The sequence below is a fragment of the Astatotilapia calliptera genome, chromosome 7, assembly GCF_900246225.1.
Source record: "Astatotilapia calliptera chromosome 7, fAstCal1.2, whole genome shotgun sequence".
Taxonomy (NCBI): Eukaryota; Metazoa; Chordata; class Actinopteri; order Cichliformes; family Cichlidae; genus Astatotilapia; species Astatotilapia calliptera.
The window spans coordinates 36,847,008-36,859,670 of NC_039308.1; the positions used below are offsets into that span (position 1 = coordinate 36,847,008).

General features: G+C 44.4%; 2 protein-coding genes across 5 annotated transcripts; one reads left to right on the forward strand and one right to left on the reverse strand.

Moving 5' to 3' along the window:
* The first annotated feature begins 1,342 nt into the window (after positions 1-1,342).
* Positions 1,343-5,088, forward strand: ntmt1 (N-terminal Xaa-Pro-Lys N-methyltransferase 1). Of its 3 annotated transcripts, none has more exons than XM_026174571.1 (4): positions 1,343-1,519; positions 2,980-3,139; positions 3,544-3,796; positions 4,163-5,088. In XM_026174571.1, the coding sequence occupies exons 2-4, from the start codon at positions 2,981-2,983 to the stop codon at positions 4,417-4,419; spliced, it is 669 nt and encodes a 222-aa protein (XP_026030356.1). In that variant the 5' UTR covers positions 1,343-1,519; position 2,980; the 3' UTR covers positions 4,420-5,088. The 3 variants fall into 3 exon arrangements, with proteins under 3 accessions (XP_026030356.1, XP_026030357.1, XP_026030358.1); XM_026174572.1 differs by lacking the exon at positions 1,343-1,519 and adding an exon at positions 1,547-1,682; XM_026174573.1 differs by lacking the exon at positions 1,343-1,519 and adding an exon at positions 1,718-2,847.
* A 682-nt stretch (positions 5,089-5,770) lies between these two features.
* ndor1 (NADPH dependent diflavin oxidoreductase 1) lies at positions 5,771-12,122 on the reverse strand. 2 transcript variants are annotated; one of them, XM_026174569.1, is made up of 15 exons: positions 11,985-12,122; positions 10,821-10,957; positions 10,555-10,632; positions 9,874-9,971; positions 9,681-9,779; positions 9,502-9,603; positions 9,219-9,422; positions 8,915-9,042; positions 8,491-8,702; positions 8,253-8,360; positions 8,053-8,167; positions 7,585-7,731; positions 7,376-7,494; positions 7,150-7,244; positions 5,771-6,964 (listed from the first exon to the last, which is right to left on the reverse strand). In XM_026174569.1, exons 2-15 carry the CDS (start codon positions 10,953-10,955, stop codon positions 6,820-6,822), a joined length of 1,785 nt encoding a protein of 594 aa, XP_026030354.1. In that variant the 5' UTR covers positions 10,956-10,957; positions 11,985-12,122; the 3' UTR covers positions 5,771-6,819. The 2 variants fall into 2 exon arrangements, with proteins under 2 accessions (XP_026030354.1, XP_026030353.1); XM_026174568.1 differs by having other exon boundaries at positions 10,821-10,960.
* Between the last annotated feature and the right edge of the window lie 541 nt (positions 12,123-12,663).

Here is a 12,663-nt window from a genome sequence, read left to right on the forward strand (position 1 = left end):
TATGAAGAAGTGAAATAGTTAAGCATGGTCCTGTGCATGTAGTGAAGGACTGTTGTAATGATCGTTGGCTCTGCTGCAAAGATTGCCCAGCAAGCTCTGCTCTGAAGAAATTTAAACACTATATTGCTGAAACTGTCTGTTCACTTTCTAGCATGAGCTGTACTTCGTATACAAACTGAACTCGGGAAATGGGATTTAAGTAACCTGCTGCCCAAACAACAAATGTGAACTACAGTCTTTGATTTAAAGGAAGGTTATATTTATATTTCTGCAGTTTCATTTGTCACATCTATTATGTGATGTGTTGTGTTTGTATGCTTTGAAAGTGTATATATGCCTTTTGTACACGGGTCAGTCTGTAAAAAGAGATCTCACTTTATATGATAGGACTCTTACTCTAACTCCATCGGCTTACTGTGAGATTTATTCCTTTGCTGTTAAAATTCCACCTAAGCTTTAGAATTAGAAGGACAGTGGTGCTGTTTTTATGTTACAAAAATGAAACAACGAAAAAAGAAAAATGAGGATTTATCCATCCATCCATCCCCACCTCTTCCAGCTGTTCCAGAGAGAAAATAAGGTGTTTGCAGACCACTCATCTAGGAGGTGTCCAGGAAGAAGCCTGAACCACCTCAGCTGGTTTTGTTCAGTGTGGAGGAGGCTTTAATGACCACCTTATTAATGCCTCACCCCATCTCTAAGGCTGAGCTCAGACACCCTCTAGAAAAATTTCTTCAACCTTAATACAGTAATACTACTATTATTACTACTACTACTACTACATCTATTGCTACTACTACTACAGCGGAGTAGAGCTGCTGCTCATGCGTGTTGAAAAAAGATGAGGTTGTTCAGATATCTGGTTAGGACGCCACCTAAAGCAGACCCAGAACCCCCTGGATAAATTCCATATCTCGTCTGGCCTGGGAACACCTTTGGATTCCAAGGAGGAAGTGGAAAGTATAGTTGATGTGAAGAACATCTGGAATACAGACTTCAGGCAAATGCAAGATAATAATAATAATAATAATGATAATAATAATAATAATAATAATAATAATAATAATAATAATGAGTAGTAGTAGTAGCTTTATTATTTAATTTTTAACATGCAGAGATGACTGGAACCACTGAAAAGTGAACAGGGATTTTTAAGGTGAGGCAGATGGGTGTGGACCTTTTTGTTTTATACTCGGCTTTTTTTCTCCTTGTCCTGCCACAGTTCTTATAGAAAGTCATAATAAGTAACCCTGACAGGAAGCAGAGATGATCCTGAGCTGTGTTTTTTATGTTTCATCCTGGGTCTGAAATGACCTGGTCCAAAAGCACAGGTGAAAGAAGTGGGTCTACGAAGGGCAGCAGGGGGCGCTGTGGCCGCTTCTTCTCCCAGGAAACCAAAAGAGGAAGTAACGTACCGTGTGTGACGGTCCCAAATAGAAAAGTGAAGCACAGCAGACACCGGGAGTGGGTTCAACAGGGGCCGAGGAGGGAGTGGGACCAGGCGTTGACTCCAGACCAGGTCGGTGTGATCACGGAGAGTGAATCTATCGGGCTGATATCCGGCAGAGGCGGGTATTTAACAGCGGAAACAGCGTAACGACGGCGGCTAGGTGCAAGTTAGCACGTGCAGAGCGTCAGACGAAGGAGAGGGAGAGTACGTAAAAAGTGACAGAGAGCGACAGGTGGGAAGTTTCTGATTAAAAACGACAGAAACAGGCAGTTATTTGTTGTAGTGAGCAGGTGTGGGAGGCAGATATAGGTGCAGCTGTCACTTTAAGAGGACTTTGTAAACTTTATTAACTGCTCGGTTAAATCAGAAATCATAAACAGTCATTTACTTCCACTTATAACACAGTTACTCAGATTTGGGGAAAATATTGGCTGTAAAAAGCGAGTATTTCGTTCTGTAACTGTAAATCAGATACAAGAAGGAAAAATATAACAGAAAACTGTCCTAAAGCCTGGCAGTGATTACGTCCACAGCCCCAGTGTGAAGTATTATTAATAATGATAATAATAATAAATAGCAGGTTTATGGTTTCATGTAGCTGCTTCTTTCTGTAGTCAGGCTGTTCGTGTGTGAAACACACAAAACTCTGCACATTTAAACCATCCACTCTGTCCTGCTCACAAGACAGGCGCTGACAGCTGAACTGCAGCCACATGATGCCACATTTGGTGTGTGTGTGTGTGTGTGTACGCACGCGCGCGCGCGTTCCCCTTTCATGATGAACAGGTGATAGACCTCATGTCCCACTGTCCGGTGCCAGAGAGTGAGGTTTGTTGCTCAGAAACAGGACCTAGCCTGTTTATTTCTGCGCAGGTGTCTTTATTTATTTTTAGTGTGGCTCGGTCTTCTGTCCAGAATGGAGACAATAAAAAGCATTTTGCTGTCATCATAACAATAAAAGCAGCACAACTCTCAGGCTCCTTTAGGCAGGTATTTAAATTTTTCCCACAGGAATGTGAGTCAGTCTGACCATGAGCTGAAGCTCGAAACAGTTGCGTGACCTCATGGACGCCACAGCAGAAATCTTTCTGGATCTTTTTAGAGCCACTAAAGTGCAGACACCTCCAAACAAAAATCCAACTATTTCACCCACCAAAACTGGAGCTCAGACTTCTTGGATGGCCTGTTATACAATTAACCGCACAGCGGCCACATCATTGGTCAGATGATGGAATTATAAACACTAAAAAGACACCAACAGCACAGATGTGGTCCAGAAGTCCTGTCCATGGAGCACCACGCCGCTAATAATTCAGTCTTTCAGTGTAAACAAGCAGATATACTCTATATGGAAGAAGCAGCTGGTTAGCATCAACTGAACTTTCAAAATAAGAGTGGTCAGTGATATTGCAAATTTAACCTCCTTCAAAAATCATTGAATCTCTTTTGATGTTGACTGAAGCTTTTTTTTTTTTTTTCATGATTCAGCCATTGATTGATTTTCACATTTTTGTGCATTTTCCTTTCAGGATGGGGGACATAGTCGAGGACGAGGTGAGTTTCTACTCCAACGCTCAGGACTACTGGAAGGATATCCCACCCACGGTGGACGGCATGCTGGGAGGCTATGGCAGCATCTCCAGCATCGACATTAACGGGTCCAAGGCCTTCCTGCAGAAATTCCTTGGCGTAAGAACCTCTAAAAAGATTGTAGCATGTTTGAGTTAGCACTCTGTGTACAGGGAATTCATGGTTTTCAAACATTGTTTTCAGACATTGGTTGTTAAAATATAAAATTAATAATGAAATGAAAAACCGGAGAACAAGACCTTTCACGTGCCAAGCAGCCACTAATCCGACATGCTGATCTGACCCTTGTAGGGTTCTCCAGTGAATTATTATCATTATGCTTTGGATTATATGTAGGAAAAGCTTATTATTTTGTAATCTGTGGATAAAAATGGGTGATAACAGCTGTATGACCTTCAAAGGGAGCGAGTGCTGCTGTTTCCTTGTTTGTGATGCAGTTGAATTGTGCTTTACTTGGGTCTTTGTGTAAACCCTAGTCATCTTTTTTTCTCTTTCCTCTGCAGGATGGCGAGGGGAAGACTGGCTCAGGCTGCGCTCTGGACTGCGGCGCAGGCATCGGTAGGATCACAAAGCGCCTGCTGCTGCCGCTGTTCAAGACTGTTGACCTGGTGGACGTGACACAGGAGTTCCTGGACAAAGCCAAGACGTACCTGGGAGACGACAGCAAGAGGGTGGGCAACTATTTCTGCTGCGGCCTGCAGGACTTTGTGCCGGAGAGCGGGCGCTATGATGTCATCTGGATCCAGTGGGTCATTGGTGAGTCTGAGTCGGAAAGCAAATGAAAAATGGTGCGCGATTAGATGACCTAAACTTCCATCCATCCATCCATTTTCTTCCGCTTATCCGGGGCCGGGTCGCGGGGGCAGCCGCCCAAGCAGAGAAGTCCAGACCTCCCTCTCCCCAGCCACCTCCACCAGCTTGTCCAGGGGAACACAGCGTGCGCATCGCTGCAGCCGCTGCACCGATCCGTCTGTCGATCTCCGGCTCCCTTCTCCCGTCACTCGCGAACAAGACCCCGAGATACTTAAACTCCTCCACTTGGGGCAGGAACTCATCCCTGACCCGGAGTGGGACCTAAACTTTCCTCATTCTAATTCATTTTTTTGTTCTTTCCACCCTTAGGTCACCTGACAGACGACCACCTAATAGACTTCCTGCGCCGCTGTCAGAAGGCGCTGCGGCCCAACGGTCTCATTGTCATCAAGGACAACGTGTCATACGAGGGCGTGATCCCTGATGAGGAGGACAGCAGCGTGTGCCGCGATCTGAACATAGTGTGCAGCCTGGTTAGCAAAGCCGGCCTCCGCATCGTCCATCAGGAGCAACAAAAGAATTTCCCGAAGGAGCTCTACCAGGTCCACACGCTGGCCATCAGATAGAGGACAAGCGGCGAAGGGGGTGGGGCTTTTTAATAGTCTGTTTTCTATCATGGGTCGCTCTCTAACTGTGGGCTTTGTCTATTCTGGGGTCACTGCAGCGTGGGGTAATGATCAAAATGTTTCTGCATCATCCACAAACGCCACTTCCTGTGCTGGACTTTCTCAGGATGTCCGCCAGATGCAGCTGTGTCGCTGTCTCCTGAACAGTTATCTAACGGACGGTTTCTCTGTGAGGATTTGCTGCTTTTATATCGCCTAGTATTTTTAAAAAGCTCACTTTAAGGAAAATGTGACAGAGATTTTTGTTACTTCTGGACATTTTATAGGAAAAATACACCAAACTGCAGATTAACGATCAATAAAAATGATGTATTTATTGCAGCAGTCGATTTTTGATCTGTGAGGCTGGACGTTCTCCTTAAGGTGTTTTTATACGTGTGAACGGTTAGCTAACTGAGTGGTTGTATCCGGGTTACCAGGTTTGTACTACAATTCCTGAAAGCCTGCCTAATGATGCACGGGAGAAAAGAGCACCACATGCATCTGGTGGACGGTGACACCGCATTGGATGCTGGGAGTTGTAGTGTAGTGGGATTGTATGAAGGGGCGGAGTCAGTGCTGAGAGTCATTTACCTCAGGGAAGCTGGAAGATAAAAATAAGGAAATGGAGTCAGTGTCGTGTTTCTTTGCTCTCTGTTCACAGCACACAACCAAGCATCTTTATTTACTTTTAGAAACCTGTGGAGCTGTGTTACAATTGGCTGTGCAGTTTCACATCAAAATGAACCGATGCAATGCCCACATCAGGTGTTCAAGCACTACATGAACAAGAATTCTCTTAATGTGGGATTTATACATTAGATCCAGTCACAAACCCTAATGAAAGCCTTCACCTTAATCTGCCGTGCGCCTCCTTATAAACAACTGCATGTCGTGTTTTCACGGCTGATGATGACTGTGATTGGCCTGTTCAGTTCCATTGTTTCTTGTTACAGATGTCAAACCCACCGTCAGCCAGCTGTGGGGGCTACAGCGTAGACTTGTCTTTGCTTGGCATGTCGGCATAGTAACAGCGAATAACCCCGGAGCTTTAAAATTTAGGTTGAGCTAGCCGCTCGTTGCTTTGGCTGATTACTCACAATGATCAACGTCTGCTGTTTTCATAACATTGAGTGGTCAGCAGCAGTGCTGTGGCGTTTGCATGATTTGATTGGCTCATTCCTGTAATGATCAGTAGCTTAGTCACTGGAGTGTTCATAGTCGGCTAATTTCAGATGCAGCCTGATGGTGGATGTATCTTGTATGAATTATTAATTTTCAGGAAGAAACCAGAAACAAAAACACTCTGGAGGAGTTTTCAGATCCAGATAGTTTATTGTGACGTATTTTACTGAATGCTTATAGCTTCATTTAAGAGTTTAGGACCTCACTGACGTACTTTAAGGCAACACTGTTTACTTGGTTTTACTTTCTGGTCAACACACTTAATAAAGCTCAAGAAAGGCAATAAATACTTCACAGATTACCATTATAACTCCTGTTCAGGAGGAATGAACATGCCCTTTATCTGCAGTGCATACAGTTCTCAAAGGGTTTATCTGACTAAAAGTTCACGCCAAATGATTTCATACAGGTTAGATGCAATCAGGCAAACTGATGTGATGAAATATTGTGATCACCACCTGCTGAGATTCTCCTGATGTCACAGACGATCAGAAATGGAGGCAGGAAGGAGGAGAAGAGCGACTTGTTCCTTAAACTGTTTCTGTAACTTGATTCCAGTTGTGAGATGCAATCCTCTCTGTCCCTGTTATTGGGTAATATTCAGTGATGCTGTACACCAGAGACTGTGTGGTGACTACAGTACTCTTCCACAGAAAAAGCTAAAAACTATTGGGTACGTCGTTCACGGATCAGGGTTTAGATCTTCTACTGCTTGACTTTAAAATGATTCATATGTTGGGGGATCAGTGAGGTTTTTCATCATGACCTCCAGAGACTTCTCATGAATGAAAGTGTAGGAAGCACCAGATTTGGTTTGGGTTTCCACAGCAGGCCAACGCAGTAGAAAGAATTAAGGAAACTGGTCCAATGATCTACTGCAGCACATCTCTGCGGCTGCGTCACAATAACAGTCGACTTAGCTCAAAGCAAAGCAGCCTGTTCAGGTTTTTAAAGTAGTGTGTAGAAAATATGCAGATGAAGCTAAAGCCCAACCCTAAAAGCATCCAAACCCACAAACAGAGCCAAAGTGTGAACTTTCTGTGGGGTGAAATGATCTCGTTCTATGAAGAGAGCGTCAAACAGAGACTTTTGGTTATTCTTTCATTTGTTGGAATAAGTTGATTCTGACAGCTGGACGGATCCCAGTGTAGTCAAAAGGTTGTTGGGGCCGAGCGATCACGACCAGGTCTCGCTCTGAAACCGACCCGTCTTCTCCATGGTCGCCAGCATCTGCTCGGCTTCTTCAGCGGACACACCTCCCGCCTGCTGGAACGCCTCTTTGAGGGCGTCGCACACACTGGCTGGCATCTGTTTAGCGTTGCTGCACGGAAACACAAAGAAGACCTGAAGTTTAGTTAAAGAAGAATCAAAACTAGCTTCCAGATGTGATCCTTAGACAATAAAAGACCAGGGTTTTTGTTTTGTCCCAGAATTGTATTTTAAACTCTACAACCTGAGTTTCAGTGGGGGAGGTTATCAGCGGCAGCTTCGAGGCCTCAGACTCACCCAGCGATGTAAAAACAGGCGTTTTTATTGGCGATCAGGTCCCACAGGAGCTCACCATTGTCCCTCACACGGTGCTGCACATACACCTTTGCCTCCTGAACAAACACAATAATGCTTGAAGGTCAAAACCTACCGAACTCCTGGACACTGGAAGTTTGATCATCTCCCATTTGCTGTTGTTCATATTGGTGATTATTTACAGGGTTAACAGGAGCGTGTTTCTGACCTGGTCTCGAGAGAAGGCCGTGAAGAGGGTGAGGAATCCAGCCTCCATCATCTCCTCCCACTCTGTCCTGAAGTAGAAGTCTTTGGACTTGGAGCGGCAGCCGAAGAAGAGGACGTTAGCTGCCGTGCAGGAAGAGGATGAAGAGGCGTGTCGTCACGTGAGCTCTGAGAGACTGTGGAGCGACTGGGAAATGTAATCAGATATCTCACCAGTTCTCCCCTCAGCGGTCCTCTCCTGTAACACCGATCTGAAGGGGGCCACTCCTGTTCCAGGTCCCACCATGATCACCGGGGTCTCCTTGTCTGAGGGGAACTTCAGACTTCCCTTCTTCACCCACAAAGGCACATACACATCGCCTGGGACACAGATTAGGAAAACATTTAAATTCTTTAATTAGACTGACTTATTAATCCGATCTAATTATTTAAAGTTCTTCAGGATTTCAGCTGAACTTTATTTAATGAAGACTATCCTATACCACAAGTAGTTTCAGGGTTACATTGCATGAGGTTTGTTCAAAATTAGAGCTTTGTATCCAAAATGAATTTTAAAAAGAGTCGTCATTTGATGCCAGTTCACTGCTGGAATTTGATTAATCAGCCCTAATCTAATCATCAGTGTATGTAGGTGGCTGCTAACAGTTACGGTGAGCATATGCTACAGATAAGGTGGAGTACCTTGTGCAGGATCCAGAGAGGCTAACCAGGAGGAGCAGAGGCCTTTTCGAGGTTTATACAGTTTGGTTTTGTAGCAAACAACAGCAACCAGGACCTGAATCCTGTTTGGGTGGGCCTGCAGGCAGACCACATCTTTACAGTGACGGCTATAACGCTAAAATATAAATACTTTTTAAATCTAATAAAGAAGGATGATCTACCCGCAGAGAGGAGGCGATGGAGAAGGAGCGAGGCTGGATCTCAGGGAAAAGGTCCAGGAGATAGTCCACTTTGAGTTCTGCTGTGGTGTGAGGGAAATCTGCCAGGACCTGCAGCAACAAGGAGCAGATCGGAGGTAAAACGCAGATGAAAACAGATTTATTTATTACACAGGTCTGAATCCTGTTTGGGTTTAATAATTGCAAAATTGCTTCTAAGCTCCACCTCTTCGACCGTTACCTCCAGCATGGTGCGTCGGGGTCGGTTGCAGTAGTTATGCAGCTCATCCTGGCCCGCCGCTGAGCTGAACTCGGCCAGCTTCTCCTGCTCCAGCTCGTTGGTGGCGAAGGTGGACAGCAGCTCGAAGAAGGAGCGGCGAGGCACAGCGGCGATATCCAGGTAACTCTCCACCAGGTGGCGCACCGTGCAGGGCTGAGGAAGCCTGGCTGGGACTGAAAGATAGACTCAGACTGATCAGTGATTGTCTTAAAATTATTTCCAAGCTGCTTTTAAATGAAAACAGTGAGGTCACTGTAGCTACCTCGATCTTTTATATACAGATTATAGATCTGACTAAGAGTCATTAAAACATTCAGAGGTCAGATTTATTCAAAGGAAAGGAAGTGCATTGATAGGAAGGGATATTTATGAAACAGGGACTGACCTGCAGTGTTGTCTGTGGGGCTGAGAGTGAACCGGGTCTCTGGGTCCAATTTCAGCAGCTGGCAGAACTGCTGCACATCCTCAGGGGCGTTACATGGGCGCATCATCACCACGTCACCGGCAGCAAACCTGGAGGACAGCAACACAGCTGGAGATGGCGGCAGACCAACGAGGCTTACTGCTTTTACTTAAATACTGAAACTCAGGGTCGTATTCAGAGCAGATTCTGCTCCAAACAAGGCGTTTCAGGACAAAAAAACCATGCAGGTTTGAAAAGTAATCTTCAGGGGATCAAGGTTACGTACTCAATGTTGGACCCAGTGACGTCTAACTCAATGTGCCTGACGTCCTGGAAGTGCGACGGCTCCGTCACCCTCCTGTTGAACACCATTCTGGCAGGAAATGGGTGAGACTGGGAGGGGACAGTTTGATCCATGGGAATCCTCAGCTGGACCTCCTCCTTCTCTTGCATGTCGTCCAGGAAGTGGAACGTGTAGGTTGGAGGAAGTCTGTCGCAAAAAAGACAGAACAAACCTATAAATTAAACGTACGCTTTCTGAGAGAGGGACACGTGGAGCAGATACTCACGGCTCGTCTTCCCTCAGCGGCATCATGCCGGACAGAGTCGGGTAAAGAGTTGACACTTTCCCCCAAAACGAAGCAAACCAGGGGTCGATCACAGCGTCCGCTCTGCGTCAAACACACCGTCAGCTCAGCACACGCGCAACAAACCCTCCGCCATGTTCATGTTTACACTTGTCTCTTACCCGAGGTCATGCTGGTCATCAGCCAGCCCCACGGGCAGCAGCACGCAGGCACCGAGCTGCAGGAGGCGCTTATGAAGCTTCTTGGCCACAAAGTTGAACCTGCGGTGCACACAACGTGCACAGGCTTTAACAAAAACCAGACGAGTCACTGTAGGCTAATGGTGAGAACAGCGAGCATAAATCCTGGACTGACTTTGGATACGAGGAGTCTCCCAGGCCCAGGATGGCGCAGTCGAGCTGACTCAGAGAGCCGGCAGGTAAAGACTTCTTAAAGAGGAACCGCCAGAAATTCTTAAAACAAAGAACACATGGACGTCTCAGACACAGGTAAAGGTTTTCAAAATATAATTGGCTGTGCATGAAATCTTTTATCATTCTTCAGAAAAACCACAGAGGTTCTCACTGACCCTCAGAATTAGCTTCTTTCTTTAATATAACTTCACTACATTTAATGAAGCCATACAACACTTTACCTTCATATTGATAAGTCCAGGAGAAATCCACCTGTTATGTCCGACGCTACTGACGCTACTGATAGTGTACAACAGTTTTAAAAAAGCTTTAATGTCTCTCTCAGCCGAGAATGTGTTTCATGTGTTTCGCGTGAATCTGATCTGATTTTAATCTGAGGATTCGAATCTAATTCACTCTGAAGCTTTGACCATGACTGACTGACTCAAAAACCTTATGGACAGACCTCAAAGATCCTTACATTTAGCAGGACGAAGAGGGGAAACACTCTAAACTTTGAAAAGGAAAACTCTTGGTTAATTTCAAACTGGAAAGACTTGAAGTAAAAAGGTAATTGTGCTTAAAAATAATATTTCCTTTTTGGAAGGTCACCTTTCACTCTTCCAGTTTTCATTTTTCTTACCTTCATGTTGTCGGGAGGATCTCCCTGACCAGTAGTGGAGCAAACAAAGACGACCAGAGACTCGGTGATCAGGTTGGCCTGTTTGATGGGAGGAAAAAGGCACGCTGTGAGGTTGAGGAGGAGTACTCAGGAGCAGCTCTGGGACTAAAGTTGGGTATAAACATGTGAAACACCGACTGTGACCCCACAGTTATTCCACATTTATCGAGTCACAGCTCTGAAAACTTTAACACCCCCCCCTTATTTTTGAATAAGGTCTTACGCACCACATTGTAGTCGTCCAGCGGCATCACTCGGACCCGCAGCCGCCGTCTCTGTGCCTGCCGGGCAAGCCTCTGTGCCGTGTCCTGAGCTGTCCCGGTCTGACTCCCGTACAGTACGAGCAGGGCAGGATTTGACATGACTGCTGACAGAAACACAAGAACAGAAACTCATCATGTTTTGGATACAAAAAAGCCTCAGGGACTAAATTAAACATGGAGCAAAGAGTTTGATTCTCTCTGAGCCACTCAGCATGCAGTCCCACAGCAGGAGTTAGGACACGTGTGGCTCATTCAGGCTAAGACCCTGGTAAACTCGCTCCTGGCTCATGTGACACAGCCACTTATTTTCCTCTTAACTGGCCCCAGATGGGGACTCAGGTTCAGTTTTCCTTGGGTGACCCAGGCAGTGGCGAAGTTCCCAGATGTGACAGTGATAGAGTTTCACTGTCATGGTTAATAACCCAGAGTTTATTGGACAGGAAGCTGCATTTGTTCAGCTGCCTGCTGTGTACATGTAAACAGATGAAGTTCTGAATGAATGTTTTGGTGAAACAAAGATGATGCTCGACTCTGGCGCAGAATAAAGTTTTATCTATTCTATAATAGATACTAGACGAAAACAGTGCCCATAAACAGAAGACTCGAAACCAATAAACGTAAAGCAGAGCTCTGCTGTTAGTTTTCAGTAAAAACAATCAATTAAACAATACAAACCATAACGTGACTTTAATTCTAATCATCTGACTTTCATCCTTATAAGCATGAGACTGTCTTCGCACATGTACACATGTCTGTGTGATAAATACATGCTGACTCGTCAAACAGGAAACGTTGGCTCTGAACACATTGATTAGCAATACTTTCATTTTTCACTCAGAAATATATGTTCCGCATTTCTTTATTTGGGCCACAACAAACCATTTTCCGTGACCAGCAGGTATCTCGGTTACTTTTTACAGTAGATATAATGAAATGAATAATATATAACAGTTAAACAGTTAAATTAGCAGATGTTCACCTTCACTCAGGACTACATAACTGAGCTGCATGCTAACGTGCTAGAATACTAGCTAACCGACTGATAAAAATCTGATCCGCTATTTTACTTATTTATTTTTTTTCGTCTATAATTCACATTTATGACCACAAGCAAACAAATCCACTCACCGTCGCTGTCTTCGTCGACAATTACCTAGAAACTTATACAAATGAACAAAATTAACTGGTCATGATGACCCTCAACGCCACACTTTACGGCAGGCACGCTGTGATTAGCTCACAGGCCGATGCTGCGTTCAGAGCCCCGGAGGAAAATCAGAAATAACAAAGTTTACGTAAAAAATTCTTTCACAAGCAACTTCTGCTGTTTATTCTTTATTCTTTCATTTTTGTTAACATTATACTTGATGAAGACATAATTTTCGTTTAAGTATTAATTAATAACAGCTACAAAGTGACTTATTTTTATTGATTTGTCTTAAATTTGAGCCTAAAACATCTTAAAAAAACATATTTTTTTAATTTAATTTCCTGATTCATCCACTATGTAGCTTCATTATGTCTCATTTAAAAATTATATTAGCCTACAGTGCTTAATGTTGTCTTATGTCAAATATCAAACAGTGACTGCTCTGTGTTTGTCTCCACCTCGTGGTCAAGTAAATTTCCTGCAAACCTCCTCACTCCTTCACCTTGAACCACAACAGATGAATGTTCTGGAAAAAGTCAGAGACTTTCTTTTTCTTTTTTAAAAATTTCTTTATAGATTATTAATCATTTGATACAGTCTCTGGTATTATGATAAATGGACTGGTTAAAGCACTTCATATGCTGTCACAGGGACTGT

Excerpts from the sequence above, each read along its gene's own strand:
- ntmt1 (XM_026174571.1), top strand. The coding sequence starts at position 2,981 with ATGGGGGACATAGTCGAGGACGAGGTGAGTTTCTACTCCAACGCTCAG. Across the intron at positions 3,140-3,543 it reads TCCTGCAGAAATTCCTTGGC|GATGGCGAGGGGAAGACTGG; the intron begins GTAAGAACCTCT and ends TTTCCTCTGCAG. Across the intron at positions 3,797-4,162 it reads CTGGATCCAGTGGGTCATTG|GTCACCTGACAGACGACCAC; the intron begins GTGAGTCTGAGT and ends TTCCACCCTTAG.
- ndor1 (XM_026174569.1), bottom strand. The coding sequence starts at position 10,955 with ATGTCAAATCCTGCCCTGCTCGTACTGTACGGGAGTCAGACCGGGACA. Across the intron at positions 9,423-9,501 it reads CCGCTGAGGGAAGACGAGCC|ACTTCCTCCAACCTACACGT; the intron begins GTGAGTATCTGC and ends TTTTTGCGACAG. Across the intron at positions 6,965-7,149 it reads GCCTGTTTTTACATCGCTGG|CAACGCTAAACAGATGCCAG; the intron begins GTGAGTCTGAGG and ends GTTTCCGTGCAG.